At 47.2% G+C, this 21,659-nt stretch overlaps 3 protein-coding genes across 4 annotated transcripts in view; 2 read left to right on the top strand and 1 right to left on the bottom strand.

Annotated features, from left to right (window-relative positions):
* LOC139415790 (phosphatidylcholine:ceramide cholinephosphotransferase 2-like) overlaps positions 1-21,659 on the bottom strand; it is a 742,387-nt gene that overhangs the window by 133,998 nt on the left and 586,730 nt on the right. The window lies entirely within an intron of this gene.
* The window catches only part of LOC139415792 (galactose-specific lectin nattectin-like), a 1,187,935-nt gene that overhangs the window by 940,828 nt on the left and 225,448 nt on the right, over positions 1-21,659 (top strand). The window lies entirely within an intron of this gene.
* Positions 1-21,659, top strand: part of LOC139417056 (serine/threonine-protein kinase DCLK2-like) — a 44,525-nt gene that overhangs the window by 14,137 nt on the left and 8,729 nt on the right. Inside the window, exons 2-13 of the mRNA XM_071166302.1 lie at positions 3,201-3,565; positions 8,842-8,971; positions 9,095-9,217; positions 9,329-9,420; positions 11,197-11,266; positions 11,563-11,668; positions 14,517-14,574; positions 15,186-15,305; positions 16,768-16,914; positions 18,429-18,562; positions 20,069-20,146; positions 20,314-20,410. Coding sequence (XP_071022403.1) covers positions 3,201-3,565; positions 8,842-8,971; positions 9,095-9,217; positions 9,329-9,420; positions 11,197-11,266; positions 11,563-11,668; positions 14,517-14,574; positions 15,186-15,305; positions 16,768-16,914; positions 18,429-18,562; positions 20,069-20,146; positions 20,314-20,410 — 1,520 coding nt within the window. The remainder of the gene's footprint in view (positions 1-3,200; positions 3,566-8,841; positions 8,972-9,094; positions 9,218-9,328; positions 9,421-11,196; positions 11,267-11,562; positions 11,669-14,516; positions 14,575-15,185; positions 15,306-16,767; positions 16,915-18,428; positions 18,563-20,068; positions 20,147-20,313; positions 20,411-21,659) is intronic.

The raw sequence follows: 21,659 nt of genomic DNA, 5'->3' as shown, positions 1-21,659 counted from the left end.
AACCCCCCTCCTCCTCTTCATCTCAATAGACTATAGAATCCTCCTCCTCCTCTTCATCTCAATAGACTATAGAACCCCCCCCCCCTCCTCCTCCTCCTTCATCTCAATAGACTATAGAACCCTCCTCCTCCTCTTCATCTCAATAGACTATAGAACCCTCCTCCTCCTCCTCCTTCATCTCAATAGATTATAGAACCCTCCTCCTACTCCTTCATCTCAATAGACTATATAACCCTCCTCCTCCTCTTCATCTCAATAGACTATAGAATCCTCCTCCTCCTCCTCCTCTTCATCTCAATATAGACTATAGAACCCTCCTCCTCCTCCTCTTCATCTCAATAGACTATAGAATCCTCCTCCTCCTCCTCCTCCTTCATCTCAATAGACTATAGAACCCTCCTCCTCCTCCTTCATCTCAATAGACTATAGAACCCTCCTCCTCCTCCTCTTCATCTCAATAGACTATAGAACCCTCCTCCTCCTCCTCCTTCATCTCAATAGACTATAGAACCCTCCTCCTCCTCTCCTTCATCTCAATAGACTATAGAACCCTCCTCCTCCTCCTCCTCCTCCTCCTCCTCCTTCATCTCAATAGACTATATTACCCTCCTCCTCCTCCTACTCCTTCATCTCAATAGACTATAGAACCCCCCTCCTCCTCCTCCTCCTTCATCTCAATAGACTATAGAACCCTCCTCCTCCTCCTCCTCCTCCTCCTCCTTCATCTCAATAGACTATAGAACCCTCCTCCTCCTCCTCCTTCATCTCAATAGACTATATTTCCCTCCTCCTCCTCCTCCTCCTCCTCCTTCATCTCAATAGACTATAGAACCCTCCTCCTCCTCCCCCTCCTTCTCCTCTTCATCTCAATAGACTATAGAACCCTCCTCCTCCTCCTCTTCATCTCAATAGACTATAGAACCCTCCTCCTCCTCCTCTCCTCCATCTCAATAGACTATAGAACCCTCCTCCTCCTCCTCCTCCTCTCCTTAATCTCAATAGTGTTATTTCACTTCTCCCCCAAAAGTTCACCTGGTGATGAAGAGTGTAACTCAACCTGGTCAGTAACTTGCTCAGTAGAAACACCCAAAAGTTCACCTGGTGATGAAGAGTGTAACTCAACCTGGTCAGTAACTTGCTCAGTAGAAACACCCAAAAGTTCACCTGGTGATGAAGAGTGTAACTCAACCTGGTCAGTAACTTGCTCAGTAGAAACACCCAAAAGTTCACCTGGTGATGAAGAGTGTAACTCAACCTGGTCAGTAACTTGCTCTGTAGAAACACCCAAAAGTTAATTTACTGGAATTAAAGGGGTGGGTTCATTTTTTTTGTCCTCAAAGCAATTATTCTAAAATGACCCAAAATAAGAAGAGAACATTATGCCTGATTAAACTAAGCGCAGGTTCCCGTGGGAACAGTGACAGGTGAGAGGATTATGCAAAAATGGCCCAACGTGCTTGACTAGCACTGTCATTACCTTATGCAAATAGGACTGTAACACACACACACACACACACAAACCACACACACACACGCACCACGGCACACACACACTCCACACTGGCAGAATTGCATTCACTATCTATCCTCCAGGTATTTGAATAGCTACCAATGTCACCCAGTACCAAGGTCAAACAGTGTTATCAAAGAATACAGGAGAATACAGTAGAGGAGAGAAGGAGGGGAGAGGAGATGAGAGGAGAGGAGAGGAGAAGGGGGAGAGGTGAGGTGAGGTGAGGAGAGCGGGGAGAGGAGAGGGGGGAGAGGTGAGGTGAGAGGAGGGGAGAGGGGGGTAGAGGAGGGGAGGGGAGAGGGGGGTAGAGGAGAGGGGGGTAGAGGAGGGGAGGGGAGAGGAGGGGAGGGGAGAGGAGAGGAGGAGAGGGGTAGAGGAGGGGAGAGGAAAGGAGAGGAGAGGAAAGGAGGGGGGTAGAGGAGGGGAAAGGAGGGGAGAGGAGAGGAGGGGGGTAGAGGAGGGGAGAGGAGAGGAGGGGGTAGAGGAGGGGAGAGGAGAGGAGGGGGTAGAGGAGGGGAGAGGAGAGGAGGGGGGGTAGAGGAGGGGAGAGGAGAGGAGGAGAGGAGGGGGGTAGAGGAGGGGAGAGGAGAGGGGAGGAGGAGGGGGGTAGAGGAGGGGAGAGGAAAGGGGAGGAGGAGGGAAGAGAAAATAAGAAGGAGAGGAGAGAAGAGGAGGAGGGGAGAGGTGGGTAGAGGAGAGGAGAAGGGAGGAGATGGGGAGAAGGGAGGAGATGGGGAGAGGGGAGGAGATGGGGAGAGGAGGGGGGAGGAGAGGAGATGGGGAGAGGAGGGGAGAGGAGATGGGGAGGAGGAGAGGTGTGCAGAAATTCCTTTTAAGGTAGCAACGGCGAGCACTCCAAGGAGATGCAGTCCTAAAACAGAGGTTGGTATGATAGATGTGATGAAGCCTGACACCAAGGCTGCATCAGAAATAGCACCCTATCCTGTCTGTAGTGCACTACTGTTGACCAGAGACTTATGGGCCCCCAGTCTGTAGTGCACTACTGATGACCAGAGACTTATGGGCCCCCAGTCTGTAGTGCACTATGGGCCCCCAGTCTGTAGTGCACTACTGTTGACCAGAGACTTATGGGCCCCAGTCTGTAGTGCACTATGTAGGGAATAGGGTGCTATTTTAGGATGCCCCCACTACAGCCTCTTCTGCTCTGTTCACTCTGCTCCTGAGGAGGGAGATCGCTCTGACACACACACACACACACACACACACACACACACACACACACACACAGTCTGCGGTGTGACCTCTGAGTTTGATATGCAATACTGCCTCGCCATATCACATGAAAGACATCTAGTCATGTTTTGAAGAGATAGAGGTTGTAATGGATCCCAGAGTATTGAACTGGGACGAGTGTCTCTCCTCCAGGTGACTGTTACGTGTGTGTGTGTGTGTGTGTGTGTGTGTGTGTGTGTGTGAGATGTATTCATAATGTCTCCTCCCAGGTGGCTGTTACGTGTGTGTGTGTGAGATGTATTCATAATGTCTCTCTTCCCAGGTGACTGTTACGTGTGTGTGTGTGTGTGTGTGAGATGTATTCATAATGTCTCTCTTCCCAGGTGACTGTTACGTGTGTGTGTGAGATGTATTCATAATGTCTCTCTTCCCAGGTGACTGTTACGTGTGTGTGTGTGTGTGTGAGATGTATTCATAATGTCTCTCCTCCCAGGTGACTGTTACGTGTGTGCGTCCAACGAGCCCTATCGTAAACTGGACTACACCAAGATCAACAACCCAAACTGGAAGCCCGGTGTTACCGCTGGCACCTCTAGCGGTTCCCCTACTGCCCCTGGGACGCGGTCTGGGTCTGGCCCGGGTCCGGGCGGTCAACAGCTGGTCAGAGAGAGTAATGACTTTATAAAACCTAAGCTGGTCACGGTGATTCGTAGTGGAGTGAAGCCGAGGAAAGCAGTCAGGATTTTATTGAACAAGAAGACGGCGCATTCCTTCGACCAGGTTCTGGAGGATATCACCGAAGCCATCAAACTGGACTCTGGTGCCGTCAAGAGGCTTTATACACTGGACGGGAAACAGGTAGGACGGGAAACAGGTAGGACGGGAAACAGGTAGGACGGGAAACAGGTAGGAGGGGAAACAGGTAGGACGGGAAACAGGTAGGACGGGAAACAGGTAGGACGGGAAACAGGTAGGACGGGAAACAGGTAGGACGGGAAACAGGTAGGACGGGAAACCGGTAGGAGGGGAAACGGGTAGGACGGGAAACGGGTAGGACGGGAAACGGGTAGGACGGGAAACAGGTAGGACGGGAAACAGGTAGGACGGGAAACAGGAAACAGGTAGGACGGGAAACAGGAAACAGGTAGAACGGGAAACAGGTAGGACAGAAAGGGAGTTTTGTTTTTAACATTTTTTATTTAATCTTTTTTTAACTAGACAAGTCAGTTAAGAACAAATTCTTATTTACAATGATGCCTAGGAACAGTGGGTTAACTGCCTTGTTCAGGGGAACAGTGGGTTAACTGCCTTGGTCAGGGGAACAGTGGGTTTAACTGCCTTGTTCAGGGGAACAGTGGGTTAACTGCCTTGTTCAGGGGAACAGTGGGGTTAACTGCCTTGTTCAGGGGAACAGTGGGGTTAACTGCCTTGTTCAGGGGAACAGTGGGTTAACTGCCTTGTTCAGGGGAACAGTGGGTTAACTGCCTTGTTTAGGGGAACAGTGGGGTTAACTGCCTTGTTCAGGGGAACAGTGGGGTTAACTGCCTTGTTCAGGGGAACAGTGGGTTAACTGCCTTGTTCAGGGGAACAGTGGGTTAACTGCCTTGTTCAGGGGAACAGTGGGGTTAACTGCCTTGTTCAGGGGAACAGTGGGTTAACTGCCTTGTTCAGGGGAACAGTGGGTTAACTGCCTTGTTCAGGGGAACAGGGGGGCAGACAGACAGTGGAATCGGTTCCTGGGTGACATTGAGAAGTTTTGTTGTGGGACCCGAAACAAATGGCCGTAACACAAAATAACATTATTAACCGGTTCCCATGCTTTTAAAATAACGGTTCTGTTCTGGAACAGAATGGATCACTTTTGTTCTTGGTTCTGGTTCTGTTCGTCAAGTTTCCAGTTTTCTGTTCTGTTCTGTTCCCTGAACCGGTCCTACCCCGAATACTAACATTAGAATGGGCTGAGAGCTAGATTTAATAGTAGTTCTTGCTGAAGAAGACGAATAAGTGTTCTGGGCCCCTCTCTCCTTTCAGTTTGTTCTGGGCCCCACTCTCCTTTCAGTTTGTTCTGGGCCCCGCTCTTCTTTCAGTTTGTTCTGGGCCACTCTCCTTTCAGTTTGTTCTGGGCCACTCAGTTTGTTCTGGGCCACTCTCTCCTTTCAGTTTGTTCTGGGCCACTCTCTCCTTTCAGTTTGTTCTGGGCCACTCTCTCCTTTCAGTTTGTTCTGGGCCACTCTCTCCTTTCAGTTTGTTCTGGGCCCCACTCTCCTTTCAGTTTGTTCATCCACCTTAAAGCAATCTAGCAGTCATACAGAAGAGAGAGGGAGGAGAGGAGAGAGGGCAGAAAAGGAGGGGGAAGAGGAGAGAGGGAGGGGGGTAGAGGAGAGAGGGAGGGGGGTAGAGGAGAGAGAGGGAGAAAGGGGTGAGGAGAGACGGAGGGGGGTAGAGGAGAGAGGGAGGGGGGACAGATAAGGGGAGAGGGAGGAAGGGGTAGAAGAGAGAGGGAGGGGGGAACGAGGAGGGGGAGGAGGGAGGGGGAAAGAGGAGGGGGAGGGGGGAAAGAGGAGGGGGAGGGGGAAAGAGGAGAGGGAGGGGGGAAAGAGGAGAGGGAGGGGGGAAAGAGGAGGGGGAGGGGGGAAAGAGGAAAGGGAGGGGGGAAAGAGGGGGGAGGGGGGAAAGAGAAGGGGAGAGAGGGAGGGGGGAAAGAGAAGGGGAGAGATTAATTTGTATGCTGCAGGGCTCCTGCTGCAGAAAAGGAGGGAAAATCCTGAAAGACTCCTCAGGGGGAGGAGAGGCAGCAGGGCCGGCCCTAGGCATAAATAAGCCACAGCCGCTAGGGGCCCCCGAGTCGGGCTCACAACTTACTGTTGCTAGGTAGAATAGTAGAATACACAAGGTGAAGTCAGGTTGTGCATCAGCAGTTTTTCTCTTGTTATGTCAGTCACCGACAGTCACCCAATTGGCTCATGTCAGCTACATGTTTTTATATTGGTTACTTGGTCTAATTATGTTAATTAGTCTAGCCAGCTATCTAAACTGGTAGGAATCATGGTGTAATTATGTTCATTAGTCTAGCCAGCTATCTAAACTGGTAGGAATCATGGTGTAATTATGTTAATTAGTCTAGCCAGCTATCTAAACTGGTAGGGATCATGGTGTAATTATGTTAATTAGTCTAGAAAGCTATCTGAACTGGTAGGAATCATGGTGTAATTATGTTAATTAGTCTAGCCAGCTATCTAAACTGGTAGGGATCATGGTGTAATTATGTTAATTAGTCTAGCCAGCTATCTAAACTGGTAGGGATCATGGTGTAATTATGTTAATTAGTCTAGAAAGCTATCTGAACTGGTAGGAATCATGGTGTAATTATGTTAATTAGTCTAGCCAGCTATCTGAACTGGTAGGAATCATGGTGTAATTATGTTACTTAGTCTAGCTAGCTATCTGAACTGGTAGGAATCATGGTGTAATTATGTTAATTAGTCTAGCCAGCTATCTGAACTGGTAGGAATCATGGTGTAATTATGTTAATTAGTCTAGCTAGCTATCTGAACTGGTAGGAATCATGGTGTAATTATGTTAATTCGTCTAGCCAGCTATCTGAACTGGTAGGAATCATGGTGTAATTATGTTAATTAGTCTAGCCAGCTATCTGAACTGGTAGGGATCATGGTGGAATTATGTTAATTAGTCTAGCCAGCTATCTGAACTGGTAGGAATCATGGTGTAATTATGTTAATTAGTCTAGCCAGCTATCTAAACTGGTAGGGATCATGGTGGAATTATGTTAATTAGTCTAGCCAGCTATCTGAACTGGTAGGAATCATGGTGTAATTATGTTAATTAGTCTAGCCAGCTATCTGAACTGGTAGGAATCATGGTGTAATTATGTTAATTAGTCTAGCCAGCTATCTGAACTGGTAGGGATCATGGTGGAATTATGTTAATTAGTCTAGCCAGCTATCTGAACTGGTAGGAATCATGGTGTAATTATGTTAATTAGCCTAGCCAGCTATCTAAACTGGTAGGGATCATGGTTTAATTATGTTTATTAGTCTGGCCAGCTATCTGAACTGGTAGGAATCAGGGTCTAATTACTGACTGGGTATGTAGGGCAAGTGCCCAGGGAACCTGACCTTCAGCAAGACAATTTGCTGTAAAACTGCAAATCTTTCTCTCCGCAAAATGGGACAGAGATAGAGAGAGAGACAGAGAGAGTGACAGAGACAGAGAGAGTGACAGAGACAGAGAGCGTGACAGAGACAGAGAGAGAGTGACAGAGACAGAGAGAGAGTGACAGAGACAGAGAGACAGAGACAGAGAGTGACAGACAGAGAGAGAGTGACAGACAGAGAGAGAGTGACAGACAGAGAGAGCGTGACAGAGAGAGAGAGTGACAGAGAGAGAGAGAGAGTGACAGAGAGAGAGAGAGACACACAGAGAGAGAGAGAGTGACAGAGACAGAGAGAGACACACAGAGACACACAGAGAGAGAGAGAGACAGAGAGAGAGACACAGAGAGAGAGAGAGACAGAGAGAGAGAGACAGAGAGAGAGAGAGACAGAGAAAGGTTTATAAGCGATGAGTCATTGTCTGTGTCTATTCCATACTGTAGTGTCCTACTGGTCAAACCAACTGGCTGCCACTTGGAACACAGCCGAGAGAAATCACCCAGTCACACAAAAGACACTGTCCTGTGTGTGTGTGTGTGTGTGTGTGTGTGTGTGTGTGTGTGTGTGTGTGTGTGTGAGGTCTGGTGAGTGTGCAGGCTGGCAAGCCAACATAACAGAAATCCTGCCAGTCTCTCCCTAGCAACTGAAAGTAATTAGCATGCTTGTCTACAGAACCTCTCTCTCTCTCTCTCTCTGTCTGTCTGTCTGTCTGTCTGTCTGTCTGTCTGTCTTTCTCTCTCGTCTACAGTTTGTAGCAAATCGCTGTCATTTTGATCTACAATTTGTATTTAATCCACTAGACATTTCTCTGTGTTTGAGGTCTGATGTACTGTGTATGTTTGTGTGTGTGTGTGTGTGTGTGTGAGAGAGAGAGAGAGAGTGTCTGACTAAGCATGTCCTAGAATTCTGATCAAGTTTGCCGCCGGCAGTGCTGAGTACTGACACACACACACACACACACACACACACACACACACACACACACACACACACACACATACACACACACACTCACGCCTGACACAGTTTCTCAGCATCAATGGAATAGTACTCGAGCTGAGAGAGAGAGCGAGAGATGGGGAGAGAGAGAGGGGGGGTGGGAGAGAGAGATGGAGATGGGGAGAGAGAGATTACCTCTAACCTCTAACCCCCACAGGTGACCATCCTGCAGGACTTATTCTCTCTAACCTCTAACCCCCACAGGTGACCATCCTGCAGGACTTATTCTCTCTGACCTCTAACCCCACACAGGTGACCAGCCTACAGGACTTCTTCTCTCTGACCTCTAACCTCTAACCCCCCACAGGTGACCAGCCTGCAGGACTTCTTCTCTCTGACCTCTAACCTCTAACCCCCCACAGGTGACCAGCCTGCAGGACTTCTTCTCTCTGACCTCTAACCTCTAACCCCCCACAGGTGACCAGCCTGCAGGACTTCTTCTCTCTGACCTCTAACCCCCCACAGGTGACCAGCCTGCAGGACTTCTTCTCTCTGACCTCTAACCTCTAACCCCCCACAGGTGACCAGCCTGCAGGACTTCTTCTCTCTGACCTCTAACCCCCCACAGGTGACCAGCCTGCAGGACTTCTTCTCTCTGACCTCTAACCCCCCACAGGTGACCAGCCTGCAGGACTTCTTCTCTCTGACCTCTAACCGCCCCAGGTGACCAGCCTGCAGGACTTCTTCTCTCTGACCTCTAACCCCCCACAGGTGACCAGCCTGCAGGACTTCTTCTCTCTGACCTCTAACCCCCCACAGGTGACCAGCCTGCAGGACTTCTTCTCTCTGACCTCTAACCCCCACAGATGACCAGCCTGCAGGAGTTCTTCTCTCTGACCTCTAACCGCCCCAGGTGACCAGCCTGCAGGACTTCTTCTCTCTGACCTCTAACCTCTAACCCCCCACAGGTGACCAGCCTGCAGGACTTCTTCTCTCTGACCTCTAACCTCTAACCCCCCACAGGTGACCAGCCTGCAGGACTTCTTCGGTGATGATGACGTGTTCATGGCGTGTGGTCTGGAGAAGTTCCGTTACGCTCAGGACGACTACGCCATCACACACAGCGGGAAGGCTGCCTCCGCGTTCGTCAACGGTACGTTAAACTGGTTGGTTGATTCCTGTGAGGAACCATGTAAAGATTCGGAAGTGTTCATTTAAATAAACTGTAAGACAAGAGAGACGTCGTTCTTAATCATTTGGACGTGTTTCTCTCCAGACTCTAGGGTGAAAATGTCTCGTTCCTCCACTCCTCTGAAGCCGTCGTCTCCCAAACCTTCCAGCGTGACCACGCCCAAAACCCCGCCCAGAACTCCACCCAGAACCAAATCACCTGGCCCAGGTAATGAGAGAACAGATTTTTTAGTTTAAACCAATCAAAATCGAATTTTTGGTCTCTACAATATTTCATAGGCTGCCTGAAGTAAAAGTATTTCCTGATTTTTCTCACTAGCCACTGAGGGGACAGGAATTCAAGTGGGTGTGGCTAAGTCGGCGAGGTCATGCCCCTCTCCTACCAGCCCGGGGACCCGACGCAACCTCAAGGTGAGGAGAGGAGGGAGAGGAGAGAAGGTGGAGTGGGGAGGATGGAGATGAAGGAAAATAGAGGAGGAGGAGAAGGGGGAGATGAGGGAGAGGAGAGAAGGGGGAGGAACAAATTAGAAACATAAGAAAGTTAAATAAGTAGTACTGAAAAGCTTCCATCTTAATCTTTAAAAAGCCCCATTACAGTTATTTTTGTGCACTTTTCCAAATGAAAAACAATATTCCTTTTTGTTAAGTCAATCAGGAGGTAAACGAGGTTAAAGGAGACTGGCCCTTTAATATCTCCATTTTGTTAAGTAAATCAGGAGGTAAACGAGGTTAAAGGAGACTGGCCCTTTAATATCTCCATTTTGTTAAGTAAATCAGGAGGTAAATGAGGTTAAAGGAGACTGGCCCTTTAATATCTCCATCCTTTTCTCTCTCTGCTTTTTCCTTGTCGGCCCCACCTTAACCCTCCATCCTTCTCCCTCTCCTCTCTCCTCTTCCCCCCTCTCCTCTCTCTTCTTCCCCCCTCTCTTCTCTCTCTCTCTCTCTCCTGTCATCCCCCCTCTCCTCTCTCCTCTTCCCCCCTCTCCTCTCTCTTCTTCCCCCCTCTCTTCTCTCTCTCTCTCCTGTCATCACCCCTCTCCTCTCTCCTCCTCCCCCCCCCTCCTCTCTCTCTCCTGTCATCCCCCCTCTCCTCTCTCCTGTCATCCCCCCTCTCCTCTTTCCCCCTCTCCTCTCTCCTCTTCTCCCCCTCTCCTCTCTCTCTCCTGTCATCCCCCCTCTCCTCTCCTCCTCCCCCCCTCTCCTCTCGCTCTCCTGTCATCCCCCCTCTCCTCTCTCCTCTTTCCCCCTCTCCTCTCTTCTCTTCCCCCTCTCCTCTCTCCTGTCATCCCACCTCTCCTCTCTCTCCCTCTCTCCTGTCATCCCCCCTCTCCTCTCTCCTCTTCCCCCCTCTCCTCTCTCTCCTGTCATCCCCCCTCTCCTCTCTCCTCTTCCCCCCTCTCCTCTCTCTCCTGTCATCCCCCCTCTCCTCTCTCTCTCTCCTGTCATCCCCCTCTCCTCTCTCCTCTTCCCCCCTCTCCTCTCCCTCTCTCCTGTCATCCCCCCTTTCCTCTTCCCCCCTCTCCTCTCTCTCTCCTGTCATCCCCCTCTCCTCTCTCCTCTTCCCCCCTCTCCTCTCTCTCTCCTGTCATCCCCCTCTCCTCTCTCCTCTTCCCCCCTCTCCTCCCTCTCTCCTGTCATCCCCCTCTCCTCTCCTCTTCCCCCCTCTCCTCGCTCTCTCTCCTGTCATCCCCCCTCTCCTCTTCCCCCCTCTCCTCTCTCTCTCATGTCATCCCCCCTCTCCTCTCTCCTGTCATCCCCACTCTCCCCTCTCTCTCTCTCTCCTGTCATCCCCCCTCTCCTTTCTCCTCTTCCCCCCTCTCTCCTGTCATCCCCCTCTCCTCTCTCGCTCTCTCTCCTGTCATCCCCCTCTCCTCTCCTCTTTCCCCCTCTCCTCTCTCTCTCTACTGTCATCCCCCTCTCCTCTCTCCTCTTCCCCCTCTCCTCTTTCCCCTCTCCTCTCTCTCTCCTGTCATCCCCCTCTCCTCTCTCCTCTTCCCCCCTCTCCTCTCTCTCTCCTGTCATCCCCCTCTCCTCTCCTCTTCCCCCCTCGTTTCTGTCTTGCTCTCCTGTCATTCTCCCTCTCCTCTCTCCTGTCATCCCCCCTCTCCTCTCTCTCTCTCTCTCCTGTCATTCCCCCTCCTTCATTCCTTCTCTCTCTCTCCTCTTTCCCCCTCTCCCTCTCTCCAGATTTCTCCTCATCCTGCCTCGTCAGATGTGAACGGAGCAGCGAACCAGACAGATGATCTGAGCCCTGAAGGTAGACGTCTGTGTGTGTTAGGGTGTGTGTTTGTTAGGGTGTGTTTGTTAGGGTGTGTGTAGTGTGTGTGTGTGTGTGTGTGTTAGGGTGTGTGTAGTGTGTGTACTGAGGGTGTGTGTAGTGTGTGTGTGTGTAGTGTGTGTGTGTGTATGTGTGTGTGTAGTGTGTGTGTGTGTACTGTGTGTGTACAGGTTGGCACTGGCACATATGGTCATATCACGCTACTCCCACAATCCTCAGGACGTTTCACAGCATGGTTGTGTGTCCTCTGTTACCCCTGTCTCTCTCCTGTATAGTGAATGGGAACAGGTCGGTCTCCTCCTCCATCATCAGTGACAAGTACAAGGTGGGGAAGATCATAGGAGACGGTAACTTTGCAGTTGTTAAGGATTGTGTCGAGAGGTAGGTACTAGATCACACACATCCCCATACGTCCCCAGTGCACGCGCACACACACACACACTGGGTGTTTCTCAATATGCGTACTACCGTGCTTCAAGCATGAACATTGGAGCACGCAACGGTCGGTGTATGAGTCCAAATCAAAGCATGTCAAATGGAACACTGAGGGCAGTGCTCAGATGAAATGGAACACTGAGGGCAGTTCTCAGATGAAATGGAACACTGAGGGCAGTTCTGAGATGAAATGGAACACTGAGGGCAGATCTCAGAGGAAATGGAACACTGAGGGCAGTTCTGAGATGAAATGGAACACTGAGGGCAGTTCTCAGATGAAATGGAACACTGAGGGCAGTTCTCAGATGAAATGGAACACTGAGGGCAGTTCTGAGATGAAATGGAACACTGAGGGCAGATCTCAGATGAAATGGAACACTGAGGGCAGTTCTCAGATGAAATGGAACACTGAGGGCAGTTCTCAGATGAAATGGAATTCTCAGATGAAATGGAACACTGAGGGCAGTTCTCAGATGAAATGGAACACTGAGGGCAGATCTCAGATGAAATGGAACACTGAGGGCAGTTCTCAGATGAAATGGAACACTGAGGGCAGTTCTCAGATGAAATGGAACACTGAGGGCAGTTCTCAGATGAAATGGAACACTGAGGGCAGTTCTCAGATGAAATGGAACACTGAGGGCAGATCTCAGATGAGGTCAGTTCTCCGATGAAAAGGAACACTGAGGGCAGATCTCAGATGAAATGGAACACTGAGGGCAGATCTCAGATGAAATGGAACACTGAGGGCAGATCTCAGATGAAATGGAACACTGAGGGCAGATCTCAGATGAAATGGAACACTGAGGGCAGATCTCAGATGAGGTCAGTTCTCCGATGAAAAGGAACACTGAGGGCAGATCTCAGATGAAATGGAACACTGAGGGCAGTTCTCAGATTAAATGGAACACCGAGGGCAGATCTCAGATGAAATGGAACACTGAGGGCAGTTCTCAGATGAGGTCAGTTCTCCGATGAAATGAAACACTGAGGGCAGTTCTCAGATGAGGTCAGTTCTCCGATGAAATGGAACACTGAGGGCAGATCTCAGATGAAATGGAACACTGAGGGCAGATCTCAGATGAAATGGAACACTGAGGGCAGTTCTCAGATGAAATGGAACACTGAGGGCAGTTCTCAGATGAAATGGAACACTGAGGGCAGTTCTCAGATGAAATGGAACACTGAGGGCAGTTCTCAGATGCATACTTTGTTTGTACACATTTCAAAGCATATATAGATGCTTCTACTGAAATACTCCCAGACTTGTTGACGTAATGTGACGCACCCATGCAAACAACGGCAGCTGGTTTTGAGCTGAAGAGAGAGAAAATTAACTCCGACTTCGAAATTAAAAGTTGCCCAGTCACATCTCACATGTTGCCTGAATACAATATTGTATTTAAAATGTTAATAAATACATACCTTGCTAATGTTACAATGTTTAACTGCCTGGAATACCAGGCATATAATAATAGAATTTAATCTTGTCAGCTCGGGGATTCGATCATGCAACCTTTCGGTTACTAGTCCAACAGTCTAACCAATAGGTTTCCTGCCTCCTCGATTAACACATATACAGTTGAAGTCGGAAGTTTACATAAACTTAGGTTGGAGTCATTAAAACTAATTTCTTGTTAACAAACTATAGTTTTGGAAAGTCGGTTAGTACATCTACTTTGTCCTTGACACAAGTAATGTTTCCAACAATTGTTTACAGACAGATTATTTCACTTATAGTTCACTGTATCACAATTCCAGTGGGAATGAAACTAAATGAAGCAAATGAAACAAAAGTAGAACTGTTTGGCCATAATGACCATCGTTATGTTTGGAGGAAAAAGGGGGAGGCTTGCAAGCCGAAGAACACCATCCCAACCGTGAAGCACGGGGGTGGCAGCATCATGTTGTGGGGGTGCTTTGCTGCAGGAGGGACTGGTGCACTTCACAAAATAGACGGCATCATGAGGCTGGAAAATTTAGTGGATCTATTGAAGCAAAATCTCAAAACATCAGTCAGGAAGTTAAAGCTTGGTCGCAAATGGGTCTTCCAAATGGACAATGACCCCAAGCATACTTCCAAAGTTGTGGCTAAATGGCTTAAGGACAACAAAGTCAAGGTATTGGAGTGGCCATCACAAAGCCCTAACCTCAATCCTATAGAAAATTTGTGGGCAGAACTGAAAAACCATGTGTGAGCAAGGAGTCCTACAAACCTGACTCAATTACACCAGCTCTGTCAGGAGGAATGGGCCAAAATTCACCCAACTTATTGTGGGAAGGTTGTGGAAGGCTACCCGAAACGTTTGACCCAAGTTAAACCATTTAAAGACAATGGTACCAAATACTAATTGAGTGTATGTAAACTTCTGACCCACTGGGAATGTGATGAAAGAAATAAAAACTGAAATAAATAATTCTCTCTACTATTATTCTGACATTTCACATTCTTAAAATAAAGTGGTGATCCTAACTGACCTAAAACAGGGATTTTTTACTTGGATTAAATGTCAGGAATTGTGATAAACTGAGTTTAAATGTATTTGATTAAGGTGTATGTAAACTTCCCGACTTCAACTGTAGGTAGTTGATAATTATGAAGTAAAACGTTAGCATTATGTAGTTGTTTTGTCTGTATTGTTCATTCATGCGGTAACACAGAGTGCTTCTCAAATGGAACATGTTCTGTGTTCTCCTCTTGTCCTCACGAGAGAACGTCCTCGGAGCACAGTGTTATGGATAATTGAGAAACATCCACTGTACTTGATTGATTGATTCATTCATTCATCGACAGGTCGACTGGACAGGAGTTTGCTCTGAAGATTATCGATAAAGCTCGTTGCTGTGGGAAGGTACTGACTCAATTTATGTACTGTTCAGATTGATTGATTGACTGACTGATTTATGTACTGTTCAGATTGATTGATTGATTGACTGACTGACTGATTTATGTATTGATAAACAGTACCAATCAAAGGTTTAGACACACCTACTCCTTCAAAGGTTTTTCTTTATTTTTACTATTTTCTACATTGTAGAATAATAGTGAAGACATCAACACTATGAAATAACACATATGGAATCATGTAGTAACCAAAAAAAGTGATAAAAAAAAAATCAAAATATATTTTTGATTCTTAAAAGTAGCCACCCTTTACCTTGATGACAGCTTTGCACACTCTTGGCATTCTCTCAACCAGCTTCATGAGGTAGTCACCTGGAATGCATTTCAATTAACAGGTGTGCCTTAACTTCATTTGTGGAATTTATTTCCTTCAGTGTGGCTACTTTGAATCATTTGTTTTAACACTTTTTTGGTTACTACATGATTCCATATGTGTTATTTCATTGTTTTGATGTCTTCACTATTATTCTACAATGTAGAAAATAGTCAAAATGAAGAAAAACCTTTGAATGAGTAGGTGTGTCCAAACTTTTGACTGGTACTGTATGTATTGATCAGGAGCACCTGATAGAGAACGAGGTGGCGGTGTTGAGGAGGGTCAGACACCCCAGCATTATACAGCTGATTGAGGTCGACGACACGCCCACAGAGCTCTACCTGGTCATGGAATTGGTCAAGGTACGAAGCGTCTCTCCGCCCCCTTGTTTCCGTTAAAAAGTGGGCGGGGCTGGAGAAAATGTAACCCGTTCAAGTTTAACAGAGTAATGGATGCAAGGACTGCCCATCCCCATGACATCAACAGTATGTTGTTCATCCTGTTTTGGGGCTGTACAGTGTTGGTTTAACATTTACTTTGTGAATAAACATCAGAGTAAAACCAGGTTCTGATTGGGGTGTGACCATTGGACCATTGTCGTGAGGCATTAAGGGATAATCGATAAGAGGCTATGTGTTCTATGTAAAATAATGACGCGGAAGGTGTGTTTCCAACACGCTAGCGGATTGGCACTGACCTTTCCACGGACTTGCATTGTTTTCCAGAGAACGCAAAGAGCCCCAAGTTGATTATCCTGCTTATACCAAGAGCCCCAAGTTGATTATCCTGCTTATACCAAGAGCCCCAAGTTGATTATCCTGCTTATACCAAGAGCCCCAAGTTGATTATCCTGCTTAAACCAAGAGCCCCGAGTTGATTATCCTGCTTATACCAAGAGCCCCGAGTTGATTATCCTGCTTATACCAAGAGCCCCGAGTTGATTATCCTGCTTATACCAAGAGCCCCGAGTTGATTATCCTGCTTAAACCAAGAGCCCCGAGTTGATTATCCTGCTTATACCAAGAGCCCCGAGTTGATTATCCTGCTTATACCAAGGCTATAATTAAGCAATAAGGCTTGATGAGGTGTGGTATATGGCCAATACACCACGGCCAATGACACGACACAATGCGGAGTGCCTGGACACGGCCCTTAGCCTTGGTCTATTGGCCATATACCACATAATTATATTATAGGGTAATTAAGGCACGCTCTAGAACGCCCATCTAGCCAATCAAGATCAAGTATTCAAAAATGCCATGGTATAATAAGTTATATTCTTCAAGAATCAATGGGTACATATCATTCATAGAATCAAATCGGGAACATATCATTCATAGAATCAAATCGGTACATATCATTAATTTATACGTCCAGAAATGGTTTTAACAACTGCTGACTGGCCCTTTTAAAGCTACAGTACATGGTGTCATGGCTGGTCATTTGTTGCATCTAAAACACTGGTGTATGAATCTGAGAGCGCCCCGTCCCTCAGCTCGATCACACAGCAAGCGGCTGGAGCCCGGACTCCATTTTGCATGAATTGTACCAAATATCATAGTCATTTGACGTGTGTCTGTGTGTGTGTCTGTTCGTGTGTGTGTGTGTTCGTATGTGTGTGTGTGTGTTCGTGTTCGTATGTGTGTGTGTGTTCGTGTGTGTGTGTCTGTTCGTATGTATGTGTGTGTGTTCGTGTGTGTGTGTGTGTCTGTTCATATGTGTGTATGTCTGTTCGTATGTGTGTGTGTCTGTTCGTATGTGTGTCTGTCCGTATGTGTGTGTACAGTTTACTGACCTGTGTCTGTCGACGTTCTCTCTCTACAGGGTGGAGATCTGTTTGATGCCATCACATGTTCTACTAAGTACACGGAGAGAGATGCCAGTGCCATGGTCTTCAACCTGGCCGGGGCGATTCAATACCTACACCGTATGGACATAGTCCACAGAGACATCAAGCCTGAAAACCTGCTGGTATAAAACTCTTACATACACACCTAGAACAGGAACAGGGTTAGAGTTAAAAAACCTCCAGGAGGGTTAGAGTTAAAAACCTCCAGGAGGGTTAGAGTTAAAAACCTCCAGGAGGGTGAGAGTTAAAAAAACCTCCAGGAGGGTTAGAGTTAAAAACCTCCAGGAGGGTTAGAGTTAAAAACCTCCAGGAGGGTTAGAGTTAAAAAACCTCCAGGAGGGTTAGAGTTAAAAAACCTCCAGGAGGGTTAGAGTTAAAAAACCTCCAGGAGGGTTAGAGTTAAAAAACCTCCAGGAGGGTTGGAGTTTAAAACCTCCAGGAGGGTTAGAGTTAAAAAACCTCCAGGAGGGTTAGAGTTAAAAAACCTCCAGGAGGGTTAGAGTTAAAAAACCTCCAGGAGGGTTGGAGTTAAAAAACCTCCAGGAGGGTTGGAGTTAAAAAACCTCCAGGAGGGTTGGAGTTAAAAAACCTCCAGGAGGGTTGGAGTTAAAACCCTCCAGGAGGGTTGGAGTTAAAAAACCTCCAGGAGGGTTGGAGTTTAAAACCTCCAGGAGTGTTGGAGTTATAAAACCTCCAGGAGTGTTGGAGTTAAAAAACCTCCAGGAGGGTTGGAGTTAAAAACCTCCAGGAGGGTTGGAGTTAAAAACCTCCAGGAGGGTTGGAGTTAAAACCTCCAGGAGGGTTTCTCTCCAGTAACAGGGTTGGAGTATAATCCTACAGGAGGGTAGCTCTCCAGGAACAGGGTTGGAGTTAAAACCTCCAGGAGGGTTGGTGTTAAAACCTCCAGGAGGGTTGGAGTTAAAACATCCAGGAGGGTTTCTCTCCAGGAACAGGGTTGGAGTTATAATCCTACAGGAGGGTCTCTCTCAAAACCTCCAGGAGGGTTTCTCTCCAGGAACAGGGTTGGAGTTAAAACCTACAGGAGGGTAGCTCTCCAGGAACAGGGTTGGAGTTAAAACCTACAGGAGGGTTTCTCTCCAGGAACAGGGTTGGAGTTAAAACCTACAGGAGGGTTTCTCTCCAGGAACAGGGTTGGAGTTAAAACCTCCAGGAGGGTTTCTCTCCAGGAACAGGGTTGGAGTTAAAACCTCCAGGAGGGTTTCTCTCCAGGAACAGGGTTGGAGTTAAAACCTCCAGGAGGGTTTCTCTCCAGGAACAGGGTTGGAGTTAAAACCTCCAGGAGGGTTTCTCTCCAGGAACAGGGTTGGAGTTAAAACCTCCAGGAGGGTTTCTCTACAGGAACAGGGTTGGAGTTAAAACCTCCAGGAGGGTATCTCCCCAGGAACAGGGTTGGAGTTAAAACCTACAGGAGGGTATCTCCCCAGGAACAGGGTTGGAGTTAAAACCTTCAGGAGGGTAGCTCTCCAGGAACAGGGTTATGGTTAAAACCTACAGGAGGGTGTCTCTCCAAGAACAGCGTTGGAGTTAAATCCTACAGGAGGGTTTCTTTTACATTACACTTTAGTCATGTATATCAACCTATCACCGGTCTCCTTTCTTGACCTGTGACCTCCAGGTGTGTGAGTACCTGGATGGGACCAAGTCGTTGAAGCTGGGTGATTTTGGTCTGGCTACAGTCGTAGAGGGACCCCTGTATACAGTCTGCGGAACACCCACATATGTAGCTCCAGAGATCATCGCTGAGACTGGGTAAGAGGTGTGTGTGTGTGTTTGTGTTTGTGTGTGTGTGTGTGTCTCTGAGACCTGATAAGAGGAGTGTGTGTGTAGAGACATTCTCGGAGTCCTGATAAGAGGAGTGTGTGTTTGTGTGTGTAGAGACCATCTCGGAGACCTGATAAGAGATGTGTGTTTGTGTGTGTAGAGACCATCTCGGAGACCTGATAAGAGGTGTGTGTTTGTGTGTGTCCACTTCTCTCAGCTCTTTCCTCACACCTAAAAAAAAAACCTCTCCTCTCGTCTGCAACTTTTCCACAGGTTGTTGCTGTTGTTGTTGTTGTTGTTGTTGTTGCTGTTCATAAAATAAGAATGTACTGATATACCTCACACCTTTTGTGAGTGTAGTTGTGGTTTTATTTTCCATCTTAGTTGAATGAACGAACTGTAAGTCGTTCTGGATGAACCAATAGGAGACCGTGAATATGACGAGATCTCCCAGGATCCTTCAATTCAAAGTTCCATTAAACAGCTCTGTAAACATTGTCAAAATACGTCCGTTACTCGTCATTACTGCCGTTACGGTGCTGTTGATCAGCTGACCTGTACTTGACAGTAATGAGTTTGAGTATTGGAGGTGCAGAATAGGGATTTGCCGCATTCGCACTTGGTCAAAAACAATAGACCATTTTTATTTAGACAGCACCATGCGTAACGACAGGTCGGCCCGATCCAGCAGCACCATGCGTAACGACAGGTCGGCCCGATCCAGCAGCACCATGCGTAACGACAGGTCGGCCCGATCCAGCAGCACGACGGGTCGGCCCGATCCAGCAGCACGACGGGTCGGCCCGGTCCAGCAGCACGACGGGTCGGCCCGGTCCAGCAGCACGACGGGTCGGCCCGGTCCAGCAGCACGACGGGTCGGCCCGGTCCAGCAGAACGACGGGTCGGCCCGATCCAGCAGCACGACGGGTCGGCCCGATCCAGCAGCACGACGGGTCGGCCCGATCCAACAGCACGACGGGTCGGCCCGATCCAGCAGCACGACGGGTCGGCCCGATCCAGCAGCACGACGGGTCGGCCCGATCCAGCAGCACGACGGGTCGGCCCGATCCAGCAGCACGACGGGTCGGCCCGATCCAGCAGCACGACGGGTCGGCCCGATCCAGCATCACGACGGGTCGGCCCGATCCAGCAGCACCATACGTAACGGCAGTAATGAAGATAGTTGCTCTGAGAAACTCCATATTGTGGGGAGTACCAAACGTATTTTCACATTATAACGTTTTGCAGAGCTGGTTTACTGGGACTTTGAATTGAAGGATCCTGGGAGATATCGTCCAGTTTAATTGTCTTCTCAAGCTCAGGTACTGGTTCAGGCCCTGTAAACATACTGGGACTTTGAATTGAAGGATCCTGGGAGATATCGTCCAGTTTAATTGTCTTCTCAAGCCCAGGTACTGATTCAGATAAAACCATCTCCTATGTGACCAAAATGTAGAATAATGAGGTTGTCAACTTCCCTGTGTGTGTTGCTAGGTACGGTCTGAAGGTGGATATCTGGGCTGCAGGTGTTATCACCTACATTCTATTGTGTGGGTTCCCCCCGTTCCGCAGGTGAGTTCCAGTACGTTCACCAGTACGTTCACCTGTACGTTCACCAGTACGTTCACCTGTACGTTCACCAGTACGTTCACCAGTACGTTCACCAGTACGTTCACCAGTACGTTCACTGGTTTAAAACAATAGGACCCAGTATACTCAGTTTCACTCCTCTCCTACAGTGAGAATAACATCCAGGAGGAGTTGTTTGACCAGATACTCAGGGGGAAGCTGGAATTCCCTTCCCCAGACTGGGACACAGTCAGCCTGCCGGCCAAGGTAGGAGCCTGGGGGTTAGAGAGAAAGATGGTATAACAGTAGATAGATGGTATAACAGTAGATGGTATAACATGAGATGGTATAACAGTAGATAGATGGTATAACAGTAGATGGTATAACAGTAGATGGTATAACAGTAGATAGATGGTATAACAGTAGATAGATGGTATAACATTAGATAGATGGTATAACAGTAGATGGTATAACAGTAGATGGTATAACAGTAGATAGATGGTATAACAGTAGATAGATGGTATGACAGTAGATAGATGGTATAACATTAGATGGTATAACATTAGATGGTATAACAGTAGATAGATGGTATAACAGTAGATGGTATAACAGTAGATCGTATAACAGTAGATGGTATAACAGTAGATGGTATAACAGTAGATGGTATAACAGTAGATAGATGGTATAACAGTAGATAGATGTTATAACATTAGATAGATGGTATAGCATTAGATAGATGGTATAACATTGGATGGTATAACAGTAGATAGATGGTATAACATTAGATGGTATAACATTAGATGGTATAACAGTAGATAGATGGTATAACAGTAGATAGATGGTATAATATTAGATAGATGTTATAACAGTAGATCGATGGTATAACATTAGATGGTATAACAGTAGATAGGTGGTATAACAGTAGATAGATGGTATAACAGTAGATAGATGTTATAACAGTAGATATATGGTATAACAGTAGATGGTATAACAGATGGTATAACAGTAGATAGATGGTATAACATTAGATGGTATAACAGTAGATAGATGGTATAACAGTAGATGGTATAACAGTAGATAGATGGTATAACATTAGATGGTATAACAGTAGATAGATGGTATAACAGTAGATGGATGGTATAACAGTAGATGGTAGAACAGTAGATATATGGTATAACAGTAGATAGATGGTATAACAGTAGATGGTATAACAGTAGATGGTATAACAGTAGATGGTATAACAGTAGATAGATGGTATAACAGTAGATAGATGGTATAACATTAGATGGTATAACATTAGATGGTATAACATTAGATGGTATAACAGTAGATAGATGGTATAACATTAGATGGCATAACAGTAGATAGATGGTATAACATTAGATGGTATAACATTAGATGGTATAACAGTAGATAGATGGTATAACAGTAGATAGATGGTATAACAGTAGATGGTATAACAGTAGATAGATGGTATAACATTAGATAGATGGTATAACAGTAGATAGATGGTATA

Source organism: Oncorhynchus clarkii, chromosome 9, assembly GCF_045791955.1.
Source record: "Oncorhynchus clarkii lewisi isolate Uvic-CL-2024 chromosome 9, UVic_Ocla_1.0, whole genome shotgun sequence".
Classification (NCBI taxonomy): domain Eukaryota; kingdom Metazoa; phylum Chordata; class Actinopteri; order Salmoniformes; family Salmonidae; genus Oncorhynchus; species Oncorhynchus clarkii.
This window is presented reverse-complemented; position numbering and strand designations above follow the sequence as displayed.